General features: G+C 46.9%; 2 protein-coding genes across 2 annotated transcripts; both read left to right on the top strand.

Annotated features, from left to right (window-relative positions):
• Nucleotides 1-1,156: 1,156 nt before the first annotated feature.
• LOC126532029 (sperm-specific sodium:proton exchanger-like) lies at nt 1,157-12,608 on the top strand. The gene is made up of 10 exons (XM_055070493.2): nt 1,157-1,170; nt 2,692-2,766; nt 3,734-3,792; nt 4,547-4,763; nt 5,515-5,782; nt 6,954-7,343; nt 7,860-8,066; nt 9,370-9,451; nt 11,517-11,697; nt 12,491-12,608. The coding sequence occupies exons 1-10, from the start codon at nt 1,157-1,159 to the stop codon at nt 12,606-12,608; spliced, it is 1,611 nt and encodes a 536-aa protein (XP_054926468.2).
• A 4,122-nt stretch (nt 12,609-16,730) lies between these two features.
• LOC129384772 (sperm-specific sodium:proton exchanger-like) lies at nt 16,731-20,648 on the top strand. The gene is made up of 5 exons (XM_055070368.2): nt 16,731-16,979; nt 17,466-17,942; nt 18,996-19,091; nt 19,371-19,550; nt 20,407-20,648. Exons 1-5 carry the CDS (start codon nt 16,941-16,943, stop codon nt 20,572-20,574), a joined length of 960 nt encoding a protein of 319 aa, XP_054926343.1. The 5' UTR covers nt 16,731-16,940; the 3' UTR covers nt 20,575-20,648.
• Nucleotides 20,649-27,182: the final 6,534 nt, after the last annotated feature.

Here is a 27,182-nt window from a genome sequence, read left to right as displayed (position 1 = left end):
GATTTTAATAGATTGTGGGAGAAAATGAAAAGAAAAATACAGCTAATATGATGGATTTTGTAGAAACATAACAAAACGTCAAGTCGAAATCTTTCTGACCCTGAAATAAAATCGTGGATGGCACTGTCAACCTTCGGCGATATCCACAGAGGACTTTCTCTTCTTCTCTCAATCTTTCCCTCCCCTTCTCCCTTCACCCAATGTAGTGTAGCCAACCGGGCTCAGTCAGGATTAACCTCCTTGCCTCTCGTTTGTCATTTTCTCTCTCTCTCAGACCCCCATCGAAATGCCGCCGCCGCGACCGCGGCCTTAGCAGCGGAACACCATAGCCACTAAGTCACCACGGTGGATGATTCTGGTGTCAGAGGTCCTTTAATCTTGTTGTTTCACGTATCTATATGTATACACAACACGTATGATTACTGTTGCACGAAGAGTTGCCACCGTGCCATTTATTCTCAAAATTTGAAGGACCGCCTTAGCAAACACTCGGACGCACCCTCCGAATGTTTGCATGCGGGTCATGGGCACATGGTTCAGTCAAAGTAGAGAGAGAAAAATCAGGAACGCGAGGGTTCTAGCAGTTTCCTTCACGTAGCTTCTGTCATATCCAGAATCAATACAACAATTCCCTCCCTTTAATGCCGCTGTTTTTTTTGCGTTATGTGGCATCGCTGCCGGAAGACCATTTTTCAACAAGGCAAAGACGATTACCCGTGCATGAACACAAGTTACTGAAGGTTTTATGGCGCAAAAGCAACTAAGGTGTGAACATAAGAATATTTATATTTCTTGCTTCCGTCCTTGGTCGTAGCTTAAGCGACAGCCTTAGAGCAATAGCTAGTGTTCTAGTTAATTCAATTTGGTTCGGTAAATTGGCAATCTTTTATTAGTTACGAAGAATTACACTTCTTTTTTTCATTTTGTTCCTAATAAGAAAGCTAAAAACCATACTTTTCTGGATATGGCTCCCTCCCTCTTTCTTGTTTTTCTCACTTTGTATGCCCCTTAATTACTTTGGAAGATAAAGAAGAAACGCGAAGGAAGCCACGAGGGTGGTACGCGTGGCTCGCGGTTGGTTCGGACGGTCACGCAGCGCGTTCTTATCGGGAATATTCGAAGCCAACCGCACCGCCGGAATCGGCCTTCGGACACCATGAGTACTGTCAGGTAAGCCTCCAGTCATCTCGCCTGAGTGCGCGTGTCAGCTTGGTACTGGAATTGGCTTTCTGATAAACGTTTTCCGACGTATCTTGAGCGAGCTATTTTGCCGCTTCCAAAATAGGTTGCTGGATGCGATGCTGGCGCTGTAATTAAGGTGGAGAATGCAAGAATACGGTGTTGCGTTAAAGCAGTATCACATGAAACTTGATTATGGCTGCGGCAAGGTATCCGGGGTGGCAGTTTGCGGGTGATTCGATCGCCCACAACTAGCTCACTGCACTCACACATGTAGGTACATTTGCACCTCGAGGCGCCCGTTCCTTCCACGCGGCGAAGCCTTGTGTCACGGGAGAACGGGTTTGTGAGATGAGGGAATCCCTTCGTAGGCTGCATACAACAACCACAAACGCTACCACAAATGATACTGGCACCACCGAGCAAGTGACGTGGGGTCTCGATGACCTGTCTCAGCTTTTTGGTTTGGGCATTAAGCATGACAGCTAATGCTACCGAACTATTCTTTTGAGATTTAATTAACGTAAAAGCAAGTCGATTAATTGAGAAAGAAAACTAGAATCACTTTCATTTTTAAAATTTCGAGCCACACTTAAGCCTACGAATACTTCACGCTGTTTACCTAATATATGTGTTGTTTTAACTGGCGAGAACACCGAAAGCTTTCCCGGTAACCTTTGCGGGTTTAAAGGCAACGTAACCACCTTACATTATCAATAAATCAACCACACCTGAGTAGAGGCAGAAACGAGTGCGTAACTTAACGCTGTTGTGGGAACCGCATTAAGTATCAGTGTCTTTTGTGGGTTACGTGGCTCCTGTCCGACCCCTATAAGCCCGACCCAGCTAATCTAACTTTACTCAATATATCTACCTGGTGTCTCTTCAAGCGGCTATATATAACTTCCCACGTGCAAACACCAGGCAAGCAACTAACTTTAACTTAAACCTTCCTTATTGCAGCAATATATACGGTGAACGTATAATAGAGTTCTTTGGCGCTATAAGTTGGAACACCGTGCCTGTGGAAATAAAAGTAACCGGAAATTTTGATCTTGTATGTAAACGCTTCTTCTTGTCTAACCAAACGTAATAGCTCTTCCTTAAAAAAAAAGTACTTGTTCATGTAAATAATGTTCTTACTCATTGAGCAGATCTGTATTTGGTTGACCTGTATATATACTTTTGTGTACTGGACCAGCTACAAGCCACATAGGCTATTGGTCCAGCTATTTTTGTACACATTCCTTGACTTGTTTAAATAAAGCTCACTTTTTGATTGATTGATTGATTGATTGATTGATTGATTGATTGATTGATTGATTGATTGATTGATTGATTGGAGCCGCTGAGCCATGATGAAATATGTCTGACATAGCGGTAGCTATGGCGCTGTGTGCTTCTCCCTGTGGGCACGTAACTCTAGTGCACCGTTTAACGTGAAATCCTGGCTGTTGGGCGTTTATGTAATTAAGTATGTCGAATTATTTTTTCTTCTTTCTCTCCTTCCAGCACCACGCCGCGCCCGACAAAGTACAGCAGTGAGGAAGAGGTCAAGTTCAAAGTAGATGTCGCCGGTGGCGTATCGTGAGTAAACAAAGTTAATGAAAACATTGCTCCCGAAATGAGTGGCGGGTGCTTTGATGATGATTTGCTCAGTGGTATGCAACAACCTGGCGCGAACTGAAATAAGGCGGATGAGTAGATCGACGTTCCGAAAAAGGCTGTCAGATATGTGTGATCTTTTGAATGTTATGGAGACTCTTTCACAGACTTCCATGTATGCACTCACTGGGTCCACGGCGTATCAAATCACTCATTTAAATGGACATGCTCGCGCATCGTCCATTAACTCTAGGCATACTATGGACACGACCTCATGACTCTGGTAGTCGGCCTTTTGATCGTAAGAATGATCGTAACAATCAAATATGGCAGGATAAAATTGGATTGGGGCCAAAGCTCCTAAACTGTGGCGTACATGCGTCATTGAACATATAAGTACATAATCCAAGTAATCTACCAGTAATAACTATAACCTCTGTGTTCTATCAGTCATCGTAGCTGGTAGGTTCATGCCTACGTGGATTGTTATCCTGCCGTAGGCAGGATAATACAGCAACTTGAAATGAAGATGAAGACGGCGCAGTGAGGAAATGGATTGGAAAAATTATACGCGCAACGTTACTATACTGTAGATAGACGGCAGTATGCATGACAGAGAAAACAAGGGTGGCTGGTGTTCTAGTTGAGATAATCAGAACCACGTAGAGCTGGACACGCCTTGTAATGCATAAAACAGATAACTGGCGGCCCACTAGAGCAACTGAATGATTGTCTAAAGAAAAGGCGTGCCTGTTGAGGCCAGGAAAAGATTCATCAGCAAATTTTCAAAGCATATGCCTGGTTGACGCAGGGTACGCGTAACAGGCCTATACATCCCTGGGCAGTGAAGTCTTGTGCAGGGGACTTAGATTGATATGATGGTGCTAGGAATTCTGGGAGAAGTTGCATATGCGATGGCTTGTAAATGTCATTCGCCCTTTGTTTGCAGGCAAAGAAGGGGCGAGTCCTACGATTATCTGGTGATCTGCGCCGTGCTCATCACAGCAGGTGGGTGGTGCGCTTCAGGCATCGATCTCTAAGCGAAAATCACGTTTGCATCAAGATAGTCTAGACTGTCCACTATATTAAGGCTTGGGAAATCTGGCTGGTCGCATTTCAAGCTTCAAAGACGAGACATCCTTCACTATTTCGGATAACAAAATATGTTGAATGGCTGCCCGAGTTTATTCATCGCAAGTGTCTGCTTTCACGACGCATGGTAAATTCTGCCGATTGCATTTCCAGCATTCGCATCGAAGCTGCGAAGGAATGGTTACTTCGACGATTGTTCGATTTAATGAAACTGCGGGATTCAAATGTATTACCATGGTATGTAGCAACGATGCGATGGTAAATGCAGTATTATCGAGGGCGCCGGCTTTCCTTTATTATTATTTTTTTGATAGAGATAGGATATAGGATACAAAGTTGCGCGGGTGTAGACATATATATTTGTAGATGTTTAGGCCTTTAACTCACTTGGTACTTAATAGCTTCTCGCAAGAAAATAAAGAAGTCGTTATTAGGCAGGTTTACCATCTTTAAGGCTCGTGAGTACGCTGCGCGTTACTCGGTGACCATGACCGCTGAGCTGCAACCACTGAGAATCAACAAGACGTGGAGCTTATCATCGTACCAGCCATACAATATGGGGCCTGCAATGAAGACCGGCCATACCCTCTTGTTTACTTCGCGCAGGCGAGGACGGTTGCCTTTTGTATGTACCTGCGAGGCTTTTCGTTTCGTTTCTGCTCTTCTGCAGTGGTTCTGAAGAAGCTGCAGCGCCGGATCCACTTTCCGTACACGGTGTTCATGTTCATCGCGGGCTTCGGGTTCTCGTACCAGGACGCGGAGAACGAGAGAAGCCTCGACTCGCTCTCAATGTGGCTGCGGAACATTAAGTTCCACGTGCTCATGGTGTTCGTGCCTGCGGCAACAGTGTACGCCACGCAGGGCATCAACCACTTCATCTTCCGCAGGTACGCTACGCGATGGAGGCTGTGCAAAGCACCTTACAGCTGTATATATAAGACGAAGGTCGCGGGCTTGCTTTAGGTGGATCAAACGAGTGCTAGTAAAAACAGAGAGCGCTGAGCTCTACTTACGCAAAAAAATTTATGAAAGACCGGCCCGGTCAATCCAGGAGTCCGTTTAGCAAGCTTTGGCAGGGGGGCAATTGTGGCACTATGCCGCATTGTGTTGTGGGGAGGGCGTTCCCCTTACCACCGTGCCTTACTTCTATGCGGGAGCCTACCGGTACTTCAAGCGCCTCCTCTTTAAGGAGCAGCTCGGAACTCTGTGCTGCTTGTTCGGCCGCCTAAGCACAGCGTCTGAAACGACAGCGTCTCGCGGTCTTCGACCAGAGGTGCAATCTCTCAACGAAGGCATTTCAGAACGCTAGCTGTCACGAGGGAAACGCAAGAACGCTGCTTTCACTGTCGCGCCACCGTGTGGCACTGTCGTACGTTAGCGCACGGTACCATCGGTACCATCGTGCGGCTTTTACCTGTGTTAGAGTGCTATTTTCGTGTACGGCCCTTGAAAACTGACAGGCAGTTGTACTAAAGTCGCGGTTCATTCCGAAAGAAAGCTGTATGCTTAAGACCTTCAACAGATTTATGCAATCTTTAGAAGGAAAAGGATTCAAATACAATCGTTGCGTTATCGCGGCCATGGTTTTGTTTAGTGTCGGCACCCTGCATACGCCACCTGTTCACTACCCGCGTTCAGATGTCACCGGGAGATCACCGTGTTCTCCGTGGGAACACTGGGCATCAGCACGGTAGTGTCGGCGCTGTACGCGTACACCTTCCTGGGCACCAAGGGCATCAACAACTGCCTGCTGTTTGGCATCCTGCTCTGCTCTTGCGAACGGCTGCCCATTGCCGACCAGCTGCTCGAGGAAGGCCGCTACCCCATTCTGACCACCATGTTGCAGGCTGAGTCCATTGTCAACAACCTCTTCGTCTGGTCTGTCCTCGACACCGTCGAGGCCCACGTATGAATGCGCGCCTACGGAACGCTGAAATTCGCAACTCCCACTGCGGGGCGCAACACGATGTCGCAAACCGAAAGGAGCCGTTAACGTCACCTGCGCAAGATGTTTCTATAAAAGGCGTTTTAGTTAATTGCGCATCAATTATTGTTTCGAGAAGCTTCCTGCTTTCAGGATTATAGTCGATAATGTGTTCAGTTCAAGGGAGCTAGAATCTGCGTGCTCTGGCGCCAAGTTGTACCACCCAGCGACCTCTAGTGAATGGTGGAAGCATATATGGCTGCAGTGAACCGTTGCGGCGCACTAGACAAGTGCGCGGGGGGGCTATACATGCTGTTAGCAATCTGTTCAGCTTCTCGTTGCAATACCGATACTCCCACACGCTGACTTTCGCTGATGTTCTCGGGGGGGGGGGGGGGGGGGGGTAATTATCTACTGCGTTTTTGGTGGTGACATCGTGAGTCCATTCTCGCATTATTTTACAGCGCTGCCGCTGTATTGGGCGCGGTAACGTTGGATCAGTACCACGCTCGCTTCCTGAACCGCGACAGGAGCGAATATCCTGCTAGCCTCTGCCACTTCGTTTTTTCTTATGTGAACCGCTCTGGCAGAACAATTTTGGGCCTACAAATCCGCCTTAATTCCGCGCGTTTCTCAGAATTCCCTTACTGAAACGCCCATGTGTTGTATAAAAAGCACTTATTATATAGTAGACTTTTTTTGATTTACGGGATAGCAAAATAGTGCACTTACCTTGCAAAAGTTGCTAGAGGTTGCGAGGACTTGCTAAAAATATTTGTTATGATAAATTACAAGAGTTTACGTTTTTAGGGTATTCAGGCTTTTTGTATTCTGCAATAAATCTTAAAGAAGCGTTTCTCTTTGTACTGCGATAGCAGCAGAAGCAGGCAGGCAGCTCTTCTCACGTAACCAGCTTAGGGGTCTCGAAAAATGTGGCCCCCGAAGCTTTTATGTGTGGCCCACGTTGCCCTCCCATGTACGCCCGAGACACTGAAGTTGGGCGAGTCACAAGCACCTCTGTATTGTATTTCCAGTTTGTAAGAACGGACAGTGGTGCGCACGCATGTTCTAGCTATACGAGTATACCCGCGCAGTGCCTGATATGACGTAGACTGCGCCACGAAAGACTGGGGCATGTTGTCTTCGTATACAGAACAACCAGGGCGTGACGACCGTGCTGAACCACCTGCTGGTGTCGCACGTGATGGGCGCCTTGGGCGGCGTAGCTATGGGCGCCGTGGCCATCTGGTCGCTCCGCTTGGCGCCGCAGAGCCAGAGCAGCAACACATTCCTGCACATCTGCCTGACGTACGCGACCTTCTGCCTGCTCGAGGTCATGGGTACTTCGGGCGTCGACGGCGTGGTGGCCTTCACGCTCATCACCACCTCGCACCGCCTGGTCGCCTGCACCGAGCTCGAGGGCCTGCTGCACAAGTACTGGTCGGCCATCTACGACGTCTCGGGCTTCCTCTCGCTCTTCATGTCTTCGCTGTACGGCGGCGAGCTGCTCTTCATCTTCGCCCGCAGCAACATCCTCTCGCAGGCAAGTCGCTTTAGTGCTCCCGGTGCTCACCTATAGTTGTGACGTTTCGTTTACGGCGATGACGTATCTCCTGCAATGCGCCGCGGTAGAGTATACTCTTCCGGATGCAAATTTTGTCGGCTGTATACTTACACTTTTCCAGAAGTCTATACTGAAATCTGTAGAAGTCTATCGAAAATCCGAATGCGGCTACACCTCAAGTCCCATAGCGAGGACAGAAAAAGCACCTTTGATAAAATATGAGATTGCTCCCACAAGCTTTGTCGCTTTCCGTTTGGTCGATCTTTGCACATTGCACTTACACTACCAGTGGACGCAGTCCTTGTTACGCCTATTGTTTGGTTTAAGTTGACGCTGGCCACCAGAGAACGGAGCATAGACGATCACTGAATTTTCTGCAGCAGGTTCACTAGCAGCAAACCATCGCAATCGGTGTCACACAGTAATAATTACCTACGGATCGGTACTGTGCACTTACTCCTCAGCGAGAATCTGACCTCGACTGCAACTACGCAGGTGGCGCTGGCATACGCTGTGCGCATCCTGGCACGGCTGTTCTCAGTGGTAGCCCTCTTTCCGATCATCGAGCAGTTCGGCTACCCGGTGTCGTGGCGCCAGGCTGCGGTAACGGTCTGGATGGGGCTCAAGGGGCCGCTCAACATCACTGTTGTCACCTTCCTTTACCACCATCAGTCGACCATCAACGTTGAATACGTCGGAGGGGTAAGAACTCGATAGAACTGGGTACAGTACATTCGAGAGTACGTTACGCAGACGCGATTTTGCTAGCTGCGAGTTTTATTTTGGAGGGCGCCTAAAGGTGTCCTGTTGTAAAAAAATTGACCCCTTTAGATTATTTTCGTCCATTTCCTGTAGCGGCCTTTACGAGCTTGCACTAAATCCTGCAGCAAAATTTTTTGTGTTCTGTCATCTGAGCTACAGCGATGTGACACAAAGGTCTGCAGAAATGTTTGAATGCATAGATGTCTGCCTGACGTGGTTTATCTACTTTCTACCATTAAAGTTCATATGCTAAAGCGTAGACCACAATGGCTCTGAGTAAATTTGAGAGGTGGCTAGATAATTTTATTGGAGCTTTTACGATAAGTTCCTAAACCGTAGAATTTTCTGTCGCGCGTTTTTTGGATTCTGCCACAGCCATTTAGGAGCGCAGAAGCTAATTTGAAGGACACGAAGGCGGGTGTTCTGCAATTTCAAATGAACAATGTGCGAAAGTTTCTTGTTCGGCTTGACTAAGTAATCTCCGGCTAATCCTTTTTCATCGATCATCACTTAGGCTGATCAGGGTAGTAACGGATTGATTTCGGGTGGTATGCGAGTTCAGTACTGAGGTAGTGTGAAGTTGTACAGTCCAGACAATTATCTACATCCCGCGTGCAGAGGCACAAGGTCGACGCGCTTTGGACTCGCAAACTGATGCGGCATCAGTACGTGCCTATTGAAAGGCAAGCGACTTGAATGCGGCGTTGGCCTATTGCATCTATGAGTGGAAGAGGCAAGTCAGGGTTACTGTACACGTCCACCCAAAGAAAAAAAAACAATGTTACACAAGCGGAGACCGTTATACAACATACATAGGCACATGTATGAACTCACTAGTTCGCTATATCTCGCTATGTCCCGAGGGAAAGCGACAGGGGACAATAGAATGCGATGCCGGACGACAAAGGACCAGAAAGACAACAGTAATTTCGATAAGCCGTGTCGGGCGGAATGGTTATGACATCCTGCTGTTGTGCCCAGGATTCTGGAATGCAATAGACGAAAAGCAAGAATGATCGTGCGCTTCAGCTTCCCTACACATTTTAGTTCAGGCTGGAAATAATTTTCATCGCGCCCGCAATAATTTTGAACGTTATGGATAGGCAAAACCAATCATGCCCCTTAACCACAGCATCATAGGACTCAATGTGTTGCTTTGAACTGTAAAACCCCATTTCTGAAATTTCCTTAGAAGTAGTACTGTCTCTTTTCTTATTCTTCTTCCTTTCTTTTTTTTTTGCAGACGTTTCCCCACATCGTGTGCGACATACTTCTGGGCCAGCTGATAAACGTCGCTTTCCTCGAGTTCATATTTAGGACTTTTGGTAAGAAATATTTGCGAAGATATGTTAGTTATTGAGACGTGTTTAGTATAGTCAAACTAGGAGCCGAGACTAGGATGGAGCTTTTTGGCTCTCTAGATATCAGAGTTTCGTCTCTACGTGGTTGTATTGCAGCTACCATTATACCGTGGCGCCAGTGATTTAGACTGAAAGGGCACCACTGTGGCGATAACTTGAGGCGCTGTTTTCTACCGATGCGCCCAGACCCGATTGTAGTCAGGGAGGTTGTTTTACTCATAAGCTTGTGTAAATGTGCCCGCCTCGGCGACATATTCATAATTTAGAAGTTTTTTCGGCAGTTCATACCTTTTCGACAAAATTTGTGTGACTCAAGAGCACTGGAGCATCACTAAGCGCTGCCACCGGAACCGTTGTTACCATCTATAAAACACTGTAGTCCATAGTGTTACCGTTCTAAATTTATCGTTACCGATACTGCCCGTGGACGACAGCTCAGACTCCGTGTCCAGCTCTATGTTAAAGCGAAGCTTTTTTTGCCTACTTCTCCGCGGTGTGAAGCGGGTATTCGGTTTCTGCGGCTAATAGGCACACGAGCCACACTAAAAGACCGATCGGGTCAGTGTGTTCTACACAATAAAACAATACATCACGACGTAAAGCCGGTATGTATAATGTTGCCTCACAGGTATTTCTAAAGCACACTGACTACATATGAAACTGTGCATTATATTCAACAGATTATTTGATTAAAAAATTGTTTGTGGCTTTTTTTTTTCCTACTTGGTTATGTGCCCGTGCTTAGCGTATCCTCCAGAAGGGGTATGTGGCACTGTGGTACAAAGGTTAGAAAATCACTTACCTTTTACGCACACGTCTCGCCATTCTTCTTTCTTCCACGGACATCGTAGATCGTCTTTGCTCCATCGAGGTCTTACGCTGCTGATTTCGTGTTTGTATTTAGGCGTTGTTTGTGAAAGATGCAGCGCATAAGCATAAACATTTAAGGCGATATAAATGTGGGACCTGGGTGCTGCAAACTTAAATTTTGCAATGTATTGCATATGATGAAAACATCCATGGCGATTTGGCGGCAAATGCGAGAATATGCGTGAGCATTACGTCTGACGCCCCCGATGTATGATTTAAACAACTGCGTTCACCGCACTGAAAACACCGTCAGCTGAACTATATGTAAATGTATGTACGTGTGTGCGTGTGTGCGTGCGTGCGTGCGTGCGTGTGCGTGTGCGTGTGCGTGTGCGTGCGTGTGCGTGTGCGTGTGCGTGCGTGTGCGTGTGCGTGTGTGTGTGTGTGTTTGTGTGCGTGCGTGCGTGCGTGCGTGTGTGTGCGTGTGCGTGTGCGTGTGCGTGTGTGCGTGCGCGCGTGTGTGCGTGTGTGCGTGCGTGTGTGTGTGTGTGTGTGTGTGACATTTACAGACGGACAGACAATTTTTAAGACAGACGCTTTAACAATATTAATTGTAAAGTACTAATAAAGTAAAGAGAACTATACACATCGCATCTAGAATAATGACATTCAATTAACCATTTCACTAAAGCTCCGCTTCGCACAGGATCCAACACGTGTGTGGGATCTGCAAAATGTTTTGTTGGTATATATTAGTAGGAAATTTCCACAGTACAATTTGAGGCTTACACTCGAGTTCGGAGATGCTAGTTTAAAGGGCAAGAAGAAAGTTTAAAGTAATTCATTATTTGGTCCTTAAATTGCGGCTGCCGATTACGCAAGATAATTAAGCAGAATAAATGTGAGGCAAACCAGGGCAAGCACGGATGCTTTTAAATATACGAGTATATTGCAGTATATGTCAGCCGTGCCTTCTTACGCTTGGTTCCACGTACAGTGTGAACGATAGGCGCCACGTGTCGTAAACATCGAATAAGTTCGCTTGTAAGCAGCTGTATCTGCAACATTATCAAACTGCTTTTCAGCTTCGCGGTAGTATGGAAATGGTAGGTACGCTATTGCTAACTGACGCCGTTGATGCCAAGCGTGTGCCGCTACAACTGTCAACGTAGCGACCTCTCTTTCCTCATCGTGGCTGCATCACGCGTACGAATCGCAGGAGTGCTGGAAGTGTCCGAGATAGAGCAACGCACCATGTCAAGCGCTGTGACGTACCTAAAGGACCACGTGATGGTGTCCAGCCGAGTTCAGGAGGCCGATTCTTACTTCCGGCCGGTCGACTGGAAGTGGGTCCTACGACACACTATCATCGAGAATCCGTTCGCCTCGGGACAGAGACCGTGGGTGAGCGGGCTGGTAGTGGACGGTGAAGCAAAGAATGACGTAATGATGACATGCACATTAGCTTTTCTTGAATCGCTGACTTCATGCGGGTTTGGCGTTTCTGAAATCTGGCTATTTATGCATGTAATATCGTTAACAAAACGGGATCGGATTGGAACAACGTAGGAACCTGACAAATTACTAAAATGTAGGTCTAAGCGAGACAAAAAGCTAGAATTATTCGTAGAGCTGGTAAGGTGAACGGCAGAGACGTAATTAGCGCCAAGCTAGTCGAAAAATAACCAAAATGTACTTTATCCCGTAAAGAGCGCTTAGGCAAAGCCGCCTTACGGCACATTTTTGAAGAATGGAGCAAGTTCGCATGGACTAATCAGGGCTGGCGCAAGAAAGTAGTGTCTGGAAGGTGCCTTCACAAGTGCTCACAAGAAGCGAGTATTAGCGGCAGAGTAGGTAAAATTAAAGGTACGGACGTAATTAGCGTCAATATAGTAAAGATAGTATAGATGAATCGTGACATAGGCAGAACTATATTTTCGGTTGGCCCAGCTGGCCTGTTGGTCAATAAAAGGAATGGTCAGTCAGGTGTAGACGCTAGAGAAGCCAAAGTCGACATGATTTCGCGTGAAATACGATACGAATAAGATAAGAAATGAATGAATAACGAACATTAAAAGGAAACAAACAGAATAGAAAGATATAAATAACATTTAAAGCAGGATGCCGAACTGAAAAAGAAGAGTATTTGGTTTGGGTTTGGGTTCAGTGCACTCCGATTTCATTACGGTTCAGTTCCGGTGTGGATAAAAAAATGTCTGAATTGTTTGCAACACTGAACCGGTTCGGCACAGAAAACTACAACCTGCCTTATGCCGAAATGCTGCAGAGCGCTATCGACTTGTCCGCATGACGCTAGTGCAGGCTTTGCCAAGAGGTGGAAGAAGTGCTCTTTCAGGCACATCAGAGCCATAAATCGACATTTCTTACATATGTGTTACTGAAGTTTATTGTTGCACAGCTACAGCAGTCACACTCACAGAGATGGTCATAGGCTGCGTCGCCGCAAAAGAATGCAGCAGGCGGAACGGTGACTCGACGCGTCCTGCCGGTTCCCTGTGTTTCGCTTTGTCATCCGTACTCAGTATGGGCAAAATGATAGAAATCTATAAGGGCGTTCGTCTGGTGAAATTTTCGAATTGATTCGCAAATGCGAGTATGCGAGTAAGACGACCATCCGATATCGAATAGAATATCGACCATTACCACACGTTAGACGACTGCAAAGGCAGAAAAAAACATGGGGTCGGACAAGACCGGACAAGCGCACGAACAAGGTACGTCCATCATGGCTCACGCATCTCGGAGGGCGTGACGATGGAGCTTGCGGCTTTTCGTGTCCACCACTGACAGCGCCAAGTCCCGAGTTGTTTCGCACGGCCTGCGCGAACTGATGCAGAGGCGTCTGCCTTCACACTCGTTCGCAGCGCCATTCGCAGCCTCGTGCACCAGAGGGGTTTGCTAGTCCCCTTCGCTGTCAACGGACTCACACTACTTGGACTGCCCACGTACCCTTTTGACACCTGTGCCTTGTTTTATTGCCGTGGCATCTGGCCGGGGGGCCCTGTAGAACCCACCGACGCCGCCAAGAGGGGCGCTGCGAATGAAGAAAAGAACAAAGATGCACAGCGCGTGCTCGAGGCGCAAGCTTGGCACGTGCCGTGTCGTCCCGGAAGCCTGCCACGTTGGTCGCCGCAGCTGCCGCTCGGCTCGCTTCTGTCGCCCTTCTGTTGGAGTAAATGTACGGACGACAGCACGGCTCTTCAGCCGCCGTCCCGTCCTTCTACACTCCAGAAACTAGTATTGGTGGAGATCAACGCATAAGATGCTCAAAGCGCAAATGAAACACCAGAACATGGGTCCTCAACTTGCGAGTTGCGTCATTCGTATTCATTTTATAGAATCTTTACTTAACAGAGGGGAAAAAAAAAAGCTCCCGGTTCGATAGAACCTTAATCAAACTCAGCGAAACTCCTATGAGAGACAACTATTGCGCAATGCTGGTCTGCCAAGAACGAGAGCTGGTGCATGGCTTGGTATATTGTGCAGTTATCTTGCTTTCCTGACTCTGATGGACACCGCCTCGTCACTGATTCGCAGTTCAAAATTGCCGGGAAAAGGAGGCATGGCCAACGCGAAGCACAGACAAGGGCGGAGCACTTCGCCGTTGAAAATGTGCTGAGAATCGAGCAGGTGAGCGGATCGTTTACTATCTTAGGTAGACGACGAAATTTGAGCTTAGCCGCGCGCTACGCGTGCTGGCGTCTTTCCACAGGTGAGCTATTCGAGGCAGTACCGAGAAGGAATGATCCAGAAGAGCACCATGATGACGCTGCTGGCTGCCCTACAGTACCCGTTCGACAAGAAAGTGTGAGTGTGCACTTGGAAGAGACAGTACGCAGTGAATGTAGCTCTCAGTAGTTGGTCATACAGAAGTTTACGTTAAGGACCCTCAATATGTAAAGAAAGTTACTTAAATGAGAAAATTGGCGTCTCCTGAAAGCTATCACCACAAAGCTACAGAAAAACCAACACGGCAGGGGTGTTTGCTGTTGGGCTAGTTGGTATATGACGTATTCAGCCAATAAAAAACTAAAGTAAGTTTAAAATGAGAGACCTTACAGGAATGCAGAAAAATATTGACTCAAATGTTTTCATAGCATATTTTCCCTAGAACATGCTTCAACCTAAAATTCGTGAAAACCAGATTGTGTTTTTCCGCACAGAACATGCGAACAAAATTATAGAAGTTAATTGTAGAACGAAGTTGTTTCGAATGACCTTCCCACGTGCAATATCGGGATCGAACGAGGTGCCCGGTGATGTTCCAAATATGTTCTCGAACAACGTGCTTACCACATCCTTGTAGATATCAGTTAGGTATGTGACTTATGTTAATTTTGAGTGATGACATTTTGTTCGTATCATGTTTATTGGTATCCTAGGTGTTTACATTGTACAACTTCATAGGTCGCTTTCCTCTACCTGCATTGTGTTTCTGGATTTGTATTGTTATTTTCCCCTGACTGTCATGCCAATTGGCGCTGTGCAGAATGAGTTAATTAATGAATAAATTATTGAATATATATAAAATAAATAAATAAATAAATAAATAAATAAATAAATAAATAAATAAATAAATAAATAAAACGTTTTACAACAAGAACAGCGCAAGAAACGGGACAAGAAAGAGGCAAGCGCTATGCTTTTTTTCTGTCTCGTTTCCTTGCGCGGTTTTTCTTTTATCTAAAACCAATGCATATTCCTCAGAAAGAAAGCAGAAGCAACGAGATAGGTACTGTCCCGCAGTGTATATTTTGTCTTTTGCGATGTACAGCTCCTTATTGCCAAAACAGTATGCAGACACCAGGACTGCAGACCATACGTCACCTGGCGCCTGGCGAAAGCTCAGAATAGCGAAAATCGAAAGCTGAGTGATTAGTGGGCTGAGCTTGTGCAGCCATATTATGAAAGGAGTTGCGTCAGCAAGACTAAGAGAAACTTTCACAGCGGCATCTGTGAAGCGCAAATTCACAAGTACCACGGACCTGTGTAGCATGCAAATTATAGCCAGTTACAACTGAACTAGACAGTGTTTTTTTTTTTTTACACTAGTGTTCACCCCTGCATTCCTCAAGGGGCAGCATGCCGATTCATTCATATTACTTTTAAGCCATTGTTTGTTTTGACATTAATTTCAATTTATATCACAAGAGCCAAAAAATAGGAACAAAGTACACGCTTAACTCGGCTAACTATCCAGACTGCTGAAACTATGCAAGACAGTGCATCTCTTGTTGCTGCCAGTAAGCTATATTGTGGTGCAAACAACTTGCAGCTACATGGGCGCGGACACCATCGAATCGCTCATCGACATTCCCGATTGGATCAAATGGACGGTCAGTATACCTCTTAAAACGTTTGTGCAGGCTGTAGCAATAGAAACGACGATGGCAAGGGCTAAGTGCTCTCGTTCGCAGGGAAAGTGGCTGACATTTTCTTTTTCGGTTTTCACGCGCGCAGAAAGAGCGCCTGTCGGTGTCCAGCTTCGGCGAGGACCTCATGGACGACACGGAGTCCTTCCAGAGCCAACTGGAGCGCAACCTGCAGGAGCGCATCATCGACATGTTCGAGCACAAGTACTACGAACTGGTCATCACCAGCACCACGCTCACCTTCCTCACGTGCCTGCTGGGCATGCTGCTCAACACGCCGCTGCCGCCCAAGCCACGCTCGGACGCCATACTGGTTATCGAAGGCGTCTACATCATCCTCTTCGCCGCCGAGATCACCACCATGGTACGTGTGTATGTCCTCCATTTCGTACCTCGTCGACCGCGGGTGTACGGTTGCCCGAAGATCCCGCTAAGGAAATCAGATTAGATAATGAGCGCTAAAAATAAAACGTACGTCTCCATATATCTCGGGCAACCGAGTTGACCGGCTCGGTAGGCTCAAGAGTGTAATACGGCTGTATATTTTATATTTATTCGATGTTTATTGAAGCTTCACGATTGCTTCCGCGTCCAGTCGCTGCACGTAGCACCAATGGTACTCTTTCTCGAGCCATGGTAGAGGGTTGCAAATTGCAAAACATGCCTATATTAAGGCTAGGTGGCAATGGTTCCAGCTTATACTAGTATATTGGCACCGTTTGGTCGGTGAAATTCCACTATTTCATTTTAAGCTGTTTGCATTCAATTAACGAAGCGTAGAAATTGCAGTATTGTGTTAAGTGCACCCTCGAATTGTTTATTAGGTCGTGGCTCCTTTCCCACATCTTTCCTGCAGTAGTATGGTTGCTTTGTTTGCTTCACGATGTAATTTTTTTCACCGAATTTATCCCATAGATTTTTTTTCTTTTCATAATTTATTCAGGCGCTCACACAGCCGCATAAAGCCAAAGTTCTCAGGGTTCATGGCTGTCTCACATCTTTGTTTCATTGCTTCTCACACTTGCGACAGATGAGAAAGCTTATCTTATTTGTGCTGAGGCTTGGAAACGCGATCTTTGCAGATAACGGCTTACGGGCACCGGTTCGTGCGGCTGGACAACTACAACAAACTGGACCTGGTGCTGGTGGCCACGTGCATCTTCGTGTTCGTCATCCAGTTCACCATATACTTCCTGGTTGCCGCTCAGTACCAGTACCAGACCCTCCCCACGGCCATCTTCATCCTGGCGATGTCTGTGCGGCTGGTCCACGCCGTCAAGTACATCGAGGTGCCACGCCCATTCGAGTTGAACTGGAGAAGTCATAAAGACGCTGCAATGGCCGAGTGGCCACGGCATTGTTGTGCTGAGCATATGGTCACTGTTTCAATTTTTGGCCACAACGGCCGCTGTCCAATTGAGATTGAATAGGAAAACGTCCTTATAATTTGATTTAAGAGTGTATTGAATAATCCAGATGGCTAAAGTCGATCCACAGCTCTCTACAGCGACGTTACTCAATGGCTGGGGTACAGCGTTGGGACGCGAGCACATGGAAATAATTTGCACATCAGATGTCGATTAAAGGTAAGGCTGGGCGGAATCAAAAGCTGGCAAATTTAAATTGTTCTTACATATTGCTAGAACACCATGGCAGTATACTTGCGCTCCTTGATCTTCTATCGACACATTCGAGTTAGCTAGCTGCCGTGTCTGGAGTATCATAAATTGTGGCGTCATGGTAAAAAAAAATCATTTGGTCTTCCGGGAAACCAGGTGGTCCAGGACTGGCTGCTGGACTTGCTGCACCGGTACTTGGACAAGATAATCTACGCGGCGTACGAGACCTCGCTGGCCATCATCACGGGCGAGGAAGAGGTGCAGCAGAACGTGTGGAAGTACGTGCAGTCGTCCGACCTGGCGCTCGAGACACGCAGCCGGGCCACCAACAACCGGCTGATAGTGCTGCGCAACCTGGTCGAGATCCAGTCGCGGTTCCCGGGCATCGCGGTCGCCTTCAAGAGTCGGCAGGCGGGCCAGACCATCTTGAACGACGTGTCGGCGCACGTGGCCGAGATGCAGCGCGACGGCTTCTTCACCGAGGAGCAGCACCGCGAGCTGTACCAGATGCTCAAGGACAAGATGATGGGCATCATTTGCGCGCCCAACAGCTTGCCGGCGAGCTACAAGCCGATCGCCGTGCTGCGCGTCATTCCCTGGATCGGGTCTGACAGCGTTCGGCAGTTCCTCGCTGTAAGTGAATCGCGTCCGCCGCTCATCACGGCTTGACTGCGACGCCCGCCCAAAAGAAACTTGACTGTAAGACTGTAACTATGAAATCCAGGAATGCAGATTTTTGTGTTGGTTGGTTCGTTGCATCAATTGAAGTCATAGCACTGGATTGACAGGGACATGAAAGACGCCAGGACGTGCGCTAGATGAGAAAGCTTATCCTGTCGTCTTTCATGTCCCTCTCAATCCAGCGCTACGACTTCAATTGATCTAAATATGAAATTACACTCTGAAAACATACAGGCCAGCGCACAACTGTTGCTGCTAACTTGCGGGGGCAGGGAAACAGTGCTTCATAAAGCACTTGTATACTTTGGTTAGCTGGCAGAACAACAACGTAGTCGATGCAATACTTGGGGCTTAGGAAAGAACTCTTTGATTCACAGCAAAGACACGCTGGGAGAATATTCTAGCGCGTAGATAAAAGAGTGGATTTGTGCGAGACATAGCCTTCGCAGAATTCTAATTAAGGGTGCTATGTTCTGCACACTGTCAAGTTCTGCTACATTGTCCTAGTTCTGAAATGACGGCGTTTTGACCCTATCAGACAGGCCAAAACAGCCCCGTTGTCAAATCAGAGTTGACAATATGGCTAAATCGAGAATATGCCGGAATTTGAAAAAATACAGAACGCCATACCATGTAGAAGAACGTACTAAAAGACGTATCGAAAAGAGACAGAAGAATACTAGGGAAGACAGAAGACTGTAACAGGACGTGTCACATCGGAAAATTTAGAGGCGAATAATGTATGAGCCAGACGCGAGACAGGAGTGGTCGCAGGAGCCGCAGAGGCAGCACAACGATAACGAGGATAATGGGGAGTGTCCGGCTTTTCTATAGCCATCATAATAAGTTGAATGAAAGATATGTCCGAAATATTCTTGCCAAAAAGCAAAGCAAGAACTAAACATATTCGGCTGCTATCAAACCTTCTTTTACTTGGAAGTCCAATCGCGAAGACGCGCAAAGCCCCACTGGGAAGGTAACCAAAACTTTCCGTTTTCTTTACAGATGCAGCTCAGGCCAGTGGCTTACGGGGCTGGCGATGTCATCGTCGACAAAGGCTGCGAGAGCCATGTCCTCATTACATACTCGGGCATTGTCAAAGTGAGTTGCCATCTTTTCGCTGAGAGTTAATTACTTGACGAACGCTATACTCGACAGTGACTACACCACAAGGTTGAAGCGCTTTCCATTGTTGTTTTCCCTCACCAAGACGTTCGACGACTTCGTCATCTCAAAATTAATGCAATCCAAGCTTCATAATTTTCTCACTGCGTAGGTCATGATAATGCACAGGACGTCTGCCACTTTATGGCGTGGCCCGAAACTATGGCGCGATACTATAATCTGCCATTCTGTTTTCTGTCGCCGCGGTGGCCGCAGATCGAGGGCGAGGTGGAGTACCGTGAGGACGGTGCGCTTCCGAACTCGTCGTCGTCCCTGTTCTTCTTTAGCGACGAGTACTTCGAGGACTACCTGGGCGCCCCTGTCACGCTGGGAGCCCTCGGCCTGGTCAGTGACGAGCCCACCGTGACGCGAGTATCCGCCGAGACGCCCGTCAATGTGAGTGGTAACGAGATGAATCGCAGTACATGCTTTCTTTCACGCGTTTTTATTTTTTCCTCGCCACGTTTTTAGAGACAAGAATGGTGTGTTGTATGCCACTGTCGTGCGGTAGGTGAAGTGCTACGTTGGTCAGACTGGGCGATGTCTTCGGAGTCGTTTGAGGGAGCAGCGTGTGCAGGTGCTTTACGGAGACTTCATATAAGCTCGCCTGCATTTGAGCGCGCATGTCTTTGATGGCTTTCTAAGGTGCAGGCATTGGCGGGCTCGGGTCATCTTGCAAATCATTGCAGGAGATGGAGAGTGCGCATCAGTTTTAGAGAGCGCGCCTTTAATCGGAAAGTGTCTTTCGGAAAACAGAAAATTAATATTTGAAGCCCTTACCGTTCTAAAGAAACAATGAAACTTCGTTAGTATGCCGTCTATCACTCTCTCTAGTTCGAAAAACAAAAATGGATATACTGTGCAAGGCATAAGTGGCATGAATGAGGATTTTGTCTTCATTTTTTATTAGCGCTGCCAGCACAGTTGGAGAACGTTACTGCCTGTCTGAGTAAATAACTCAATATTCGGCGCCTGTCTGGTCTTCGTGTTGTGTATTCGTCTTTAGCACTGTAATGATGTCAAAATACCCAGAGCAATTAACCCAGCTTTCTACTTTAAGTAGTGAAAGCAATCAGGATGAGAAAATATTCAGTATAACGTAGTATGGCAGTCGCTCTCCTCAAATATTCGTGATCTACTTCTTTCGTAAATTTCACTGTCAGAACATCCATAGAATAAACTTCATCTTTTAGGTTTCCCCAGTGCCTTTTTCCACTTGACATCTATGTATTCTTTTTTTTTCTCTTTGCAGGCGTACATTATTCCCCGGAGCCGCGTTGTGGAGGCGATACAGATATTCACCAAGTCTCCTAGTTTCCTGTACCAGATATGGTACTATATCGCCAACATTTTCGGCGTGCTCATTTTACAAACTCAAGCCAAGTACCAGGTGAGTCGGAGACCATGCAAGAAAGTGTAGCGAACTTAAATTTATGTGTTGATGCGATTACTGCTGGTCAGGGGCATAAAGGTGTAAGCTGTAAGAGATAAGTACGCTGAATGCTCGCCTCACCATTCTTCTATGTAACAAAAATAAGCTGCCGGACCACGTGAGAAAGTGTACTCATTTTGCCGTACCACAGCTCGTCTCCAGAAAGCCGCCACGCACTCACTGTACTCGAAAAAAAGTAAGGAACCGTTGCCTTCGTGAATTTCGTGAATTCCGCTTGTTCTTGTGGCTTCAATTACAGAATCCCCCCTCAAGATATCAGAAAAACGTCGCTGGCTACAGGACAGTGGTTTTCTCTTCATATGGCTTTTTTTGTTACAGACCCTCAATTCAGCGGTACTAATTAGCGGCGAAGAGAAACGTTTATGCCGCGAATGAGTCATCATCAAAATGTTAATGCCTTTTGGGTGGGAGTGTCGAAGTGTAGTCGCAAAGTTGTCTAACATATGCTTCACATTTGTTGCGACTAGAGTTATAGAAACACAAGCACAGATATCACCGCAAGCTTATAGTTAAGAATAATGCGGAGGTATAGGCACAATTAAAATATATGAAAGAGCTTACGTAAGGAGTTACTTACGCCGGCACCACCCTCTTCATCCGGTTATCGATTTTCAGTGCACTGCTCGGCCCCATCGAATCCCTCTCCACTTGAGCGTGCTCCTCGCCTCTTGTCAGCCAATTAGATAAGACAAGCCGCTCAGTGTAGGCAATATTATTCGTTTTTAAAGAAAACAAAAGTGACCTAAAAACGAGGACAGCGTTTCATTGGTCTGTTAGACAACTCTGCGGGTCACCACCTGATGCTCGCGTCGGTGGTTACGCAAATTTTACGTCAGGAGATTGGAATGAAACATATTGGAATAGTTGTACGTGATAGTGTTCCTCTTCTCGCATTTCAACCGTTGACTTGCCACAGCAGGTGGTATTTAAATCCTCTTGTAGTTATATTCTAAATAATAAGCAAGACGTCTACGAACGAAGACGTCTATGTCATCGTGGCGCGCTACCGCTGTACTGTCGCTTGAATTCCGCGTATGAACGTCAAAAAAAAAAAAAAACGAAGAGTTCCGAGGAGGTAATCATCATTATCGTCATCATCATAACCGTCTTCATCGCCTAATGACTTGATATCTGGCAACTTCATCTAAAAAAATATGTTAGCGACACTGGCAGGGGGGGTATCCTTACGATGACGCGAGTGCGCAGTGAATGTCTCTATGCGCTTCTGAGAGAAGTGGTGGCTATTTCGCCAGACGTGGCCCGTGGAGAAGATCAAGATGCGGTTGAGCTCGTTCCTGCTCCCGGACTTGGCAAGCGCGCACGACTTCCTCGTGAGTCCGGACATCGAGGACATTCTCCTGATACAGGGCACGCTCGTAGACGTCAACATCGGGGACCTCTACGTGGCGCCGGCCTACATTCCACGCTCCGTCAAGAGGTTCATTTTCCCCGTGAGTTGACAAGTCTTCCTCTTTTGGGCGCGTTACCTTGCACGTTTGCATGTCCTAAACCTGAGGAGCAGTTCAGCGGCGTGAGTTGCTGGTGGGACGACTGTGTTGCTTGCGCTTCCGATTTTGAAACCGACGAAGTGGCATTATTTTTTCGTCTTCTAGCAAATGTGTAGCAAGAGAAAACTTCGCTGCCTTCGATGTCGGTTCAGCGCACTTCACTGAACAATCACAGTGACGTGCTGCGCTGTCTATAACTACACAGCCTCCCCACAGAACGCTATGTCCCGTCGAGTAAGCAAGCGCGCCAAATAGCAAATATTTCCGCAAGTCAACGTATGCATAAAACACATATCTGATGAGACTTGGAGTTGTCGAGTAACGTGAAGAGGAAGGCAGTGTGGTTTACCTCGACTTAATCAAGTAAGCAGTACAATGAATAGCAATCAAACGCTGCCGAATCGTAGGAACTGTTCCGTCACACATTCGCTAACGCCGACGCTCCTGATGTGAACCAGAAACGTAATTAAAACTACAACTCCTATTCACATTCCAGGGTGACTTCGCGACCCGGCCGCGACCAGTGATTATTGTGATTTCGAATAAGCAGTACAAGTTGCCACTGGAGTTCGACTGGCTTCGCCGAGTGCCCACGGAAGAGGAGCGTATCGCAGAGATGGAAGCCAGTCGACGGGTAAGAGCGCACGCACATGCTGACAGCACGACGCCAGTTCGAACGATGTACCTGTGCAAAGTGTACACATTGGCTGCGTGCAGTCTGCCCACACTTCAACTGGCTTACACATAAAACTGAGTGGCTGTGCACCAGCAGAAGCTAAGACTTCGATTGCCAAATAAATACCTTCTGTTGTGCTATTTCAGCAGACAGAGCTCGTGAACTTGATGAAATTGATAAAAAAAGTTCTAAGGTATGCGAATGCGAAAGACGCGCATTATAGTAGTCTGCTGTGCCAGTTGGTGTAACAGATCGTAAATGAATGAGCAGCTTTAACGGCAGGGATGAAGAAAGCTTTAACAGGACCGAGCGGCTGTCTTGTCAAGTCTTACTTCACCTCTGGCGTTAGAACTGCTCATAGTTTTACAAAAGAATCGATCCGTGCGACCCCCCTTCACGTCGTCTCGACATAATTAAAGCCTGTAGAGAGCAAATGTGATCGATCTACTTGGCATGATTCGCGTGAATGAGTTAGTGAGAGCGAATGGCCGACGACATAGCAATAGGCATGTGGCAGGGCTGGCTTGCTTTTTTCTGATAAAACTCTTCTTTTCTTCGTCTTTACTATACTTATCAACGCACGCTTTTAAATATGTGCAGATTGATGACGCGATTTCATTCCACGAAGCTAGACTACAGCTGCACCAGAGGAAGATAACGCTTTCATCTGCGTTCTTTTTTCTGCAGGGCGACATTGGACGGGAGTACCGGTACCTGAACAAGCGCAGGAACACAGAGCCGGACTTCTAGCCGTCGCCAACATTGCCTTTGGAGGATCCGGCTCCGTCGTTCTATTTGTGCTATTTAGATGTGTTTTTTTTTCTTATTTACGTAAAAATTATCGATACTGAGCTGCTGCTTGGGTGAACTGGCAAAGGGAGCTCACCTCGAACTTCGCGCGATGTGCGCTGAAGGCTGCAGGGCGTCTGGTTTCCTTTCCGATCCCTTCCCGAGGCACTAAGTACTGCAGCCAGCGTAGACAATAGGACAACGATTTCTGTCCACCAACGAGGCCGTTTGGTACGCGAGCCTTTTGCTGCGTATGTGTATGTGCGTATGTGTATGTGTGCATCATCAGTAGAGCGATTTACTTAAAACGCATATCTGCATGTAGATTCCTGTTTTTTTTTTTTACGCGACAAAACATGCATATTGCTCTCGCATAGTTAACCCACAGACTATATGCGTCAACATAAATAGACAATCGTTTGACATTAAGAAAATCTGACGTGTGCCAGCAGAAAAGGGCCCATGTTACTGGGCCAGTTTCTTCTTATATTTGAATGATATATTTGACGTGATATACGCTGACCATACATTATTCTCTATCACATAATTGCAAAGGCTAATTCAACGCTTGAGCATCTAGAGAAATGGACACGTGTATTAAAAGTTGCTACAACTAAAGCTAAGGCCACTCTTTTTCGTCCGAAAAATCTATATTTACACTTAACGACAGTCAAGCCATTTCGAGCTTCTTTGTCTCTCTCCCTCGTCACTGTGTGCCGGCTGCAAGGCCACTGGCGGCATGCCTCATCGCTCCAGCGTTCTGAGGCGCCTGGTAGCTGCGAGGGGAATGTTTCTTCCGCCCAGCAGAAGTTACCTTGCGAGCTGCGTCGCGCCAACACGTCTCACCCGTGACATAACGCCGTGCGTGGGGAGCGAAGGACGGGCTCGCGCTCGCTTCGCTCGCGTGCTGTTCTGGATAAACCTTATTATCTTTGCTAGCGCTGTAAATGTCTAGCCCTTCGCGGGTGAAACTGCCCATCGTTTAAAATTGTTTATGCATAACTAGAGACAATTTGCTAACTTGCATTCCAGGCAGAATGTTTGAGCAAATAATCTATACCCAATGTATATATAAAAAAGAAAACTCAAATCTGCGCATTCGCCAGTTCTGCAAAGGCAAAACTCAATAGGCATTTTATAAATTTCTATATTTCTGTTATTCCAGTGATCGTATAGCGTCAGCGGTGTCGCACGACAGAAAACTTGCGCGATGTAATAAAACAATAATTAACCAAGTGGCTTGGGTTTGAACTTCTAAGATAGGTGCACCATTGTAACTCCTTTTGATATGATTTTGCCATAATCTACAGAAATGGGATTTCTCCTTGCTTTGTAGCGCAAGCAATTGTGGTTGTCGGGCCGTCACCTGGTCCTAAGGGCGTCAGCGCAGCGTAGCCTGCATCTGCCTAGCACAGTTCTAGTGGTTAGTCGTCGACGGCATGGAGCTGCGTAAGTACATCGCGGCCATGGCACAAAGACGCTTTGCGTGATGTGGCACTGAGCAACTTAGTTTCGAACAGAGACGTCGTATGCGTCTGCAGAGGCAGCGCAATCGTACCCACAGTTATGCGACTATAACAAAGAAAGTCGCGCTGAAACTTATACTTCGCAAAGACGCATGGCCGGCAATAAGTGATGTCCAAATCAACGCGTCTATTGCGTTATTTTGCTGCCGCGATCGCTTCTATGCAAGCAGTCAGCAAAAACATGGCCTTCGAGACCCGCTTCTCTTACCCAGGGGGAGCGGTTACTCCCTATCACCAGCTCGGTGTCGTTTTGACGTTTTGGAGTTTTAGCTAAAAGGGGTGGCTACGAGCTCTCTTCAGCTTTCCGAGTTTGGCACTGAAAGGAAGGAATCGGCGTATTCGCTAATTCCGCAAGGATATACTAAGAGTGAAACCAGCTTTACGTTGCCATCATCTTCGCTATGGATTAAGTCTACCCTCAACAACTGCTCACAACAGTTCATCTATGTGTTATATTCTGTTTATTATAGCGCTCCGTAGGCGTCGCCGCCGCTGGGAGGCGGCTATCAGAAGTTCAAAGCTGGCAGACCAGCTCTGGGCCGTCCGGCAAGCCAAAGATGCCGCTCGAGTCCAAGAACTTCGAGCCGTCACCTGAGGCCACCACATCAAGAACTGCCGGACTATTCTTTACTAAAGTTTCTTCTTCTTCTATAGCGCTAAGCAGTTATAAGATATGTATATGGATGTCTATAACACCCCGGCCCCTTGTAACGTCATGATTGAAGTCTCAGGAGCTAAAATAAAAAAGAAGGTTCGCGAATTTCAAGAGAATTCACGTCTTCGAAGCGGGTGCTCTACTAATATACAACTGCATCAGCAAGAGAGAGAGAAAGAAAAGGAAATCGTCGTTTTACTGTCGGTGCTCACAAAATGGTCTAGCGATTCACATTATACACATCATTTGGATGTGGAACAGGCCTACTTTGCTGGTTGAAATGAAGTGTTAAGAAAGCCCAAACACTAATCGAACAAGTAACACACATTCTCTTAGTATCCTTCCATCTCGCAACAACAAACAAACAAGCGCCGGCTGTAACAGTCAGTCCCTTCTGTTGTCGAGGGGTACATCTTTAGAGGTGTTCCTGATTCGTTCACCTAAATGGGCCGAAGAACTACGAATTTCAGCACGTCACCGGTAACACGAACGGTCATTTAAGGTGGATTTGCCCCTTTGCAGGGCCACAAGGTATCCATAGTTAATCAGCACCCCACAGTGGCATTCGTATGAAGACCAACCTTGAGCATTGCTTCCGTAAACATTCGTTCATTTGTGTGACTGTAGACTGTAATTGTTAGGTCATGTGGTTAGATTGGTATATGTTTTAGAAACTAGAAAGAAGAGAGAGAAAAGTGATAAGGGAAAGGCAGGGAGATAATTATCCAGGCTAAGTGCTGTCTAGGCTGCTACTCCTTACTGGTTTAAGGGGAAAGGTAAGTCATGTAAAGAGGTGCATTGCAGTGAAACGTCGAATACCCACTTTACACACCCGTCAAATGCCTCATCCCGTTACCGTCACAGCAGCGGCGTATATGGCACGTGACCAGAAAATCTACGTCGCGCGACCAGAAACAAAGCCCTGCCAGTGTGAACGGAGCTTTAGGGCAGTCATTGACTCGGGGTTGCTCATTCCGTGTCCTTTATTTTCCGGTCTTGTCATATCTGGATCTTCGCTAAGATCGCGCCGTGCTACTGCTTCAGAAGAAATTACTACGATTGCTATTGCTTCCTTTCGGCTTACCTATAGGCAGGGAAGTCACTCCTTGGTACTTGCTTAAATGTACCGAGCAGCATTTTACAAACTTAACTTTACCAAGCAGCACTATTTTTGTAATGTGCTCGGAATGCTTTAAACTGTGTTGTACGCAAGTGCGTACGGTGTATGTTATAGAAGATGAACTTGGGAGGAGAAAGAGAGAAACTGTTTTACCCTACCTTAATCCGGGTCGACGTTGCCGGAGTCCATCCGAGTCCCACGTCTTGGGGGCGAGGTCACGTGACTAGGACCTGTTGGCGTGCTTTCTGTTGGACCACCAGCGGTAGTTATACTGAAGGTCTTTACTACTTTGACACAGATG

The sequence above is a fragment of the Dermacentor andersoni genome, chromosome 5 (genome assembly GCF_023375885.2).
Source record: "Dermacentor andersoni chromosome 5, qqDerAnde1_hic_scaffold, whole genome shotgun sequence".
Lineage (NCBI taxonomy): Eukaryota > Metazoa > Arthropoda > Arachnida > Ixodida > Ixodidae > Dermacentor > Dermacentor andersoni.
The sequence above is the reverse complement of the archived record's forward strand: the minus strand, read 5'-3'. Positions and strand labels throughout refer to the sequence as shown.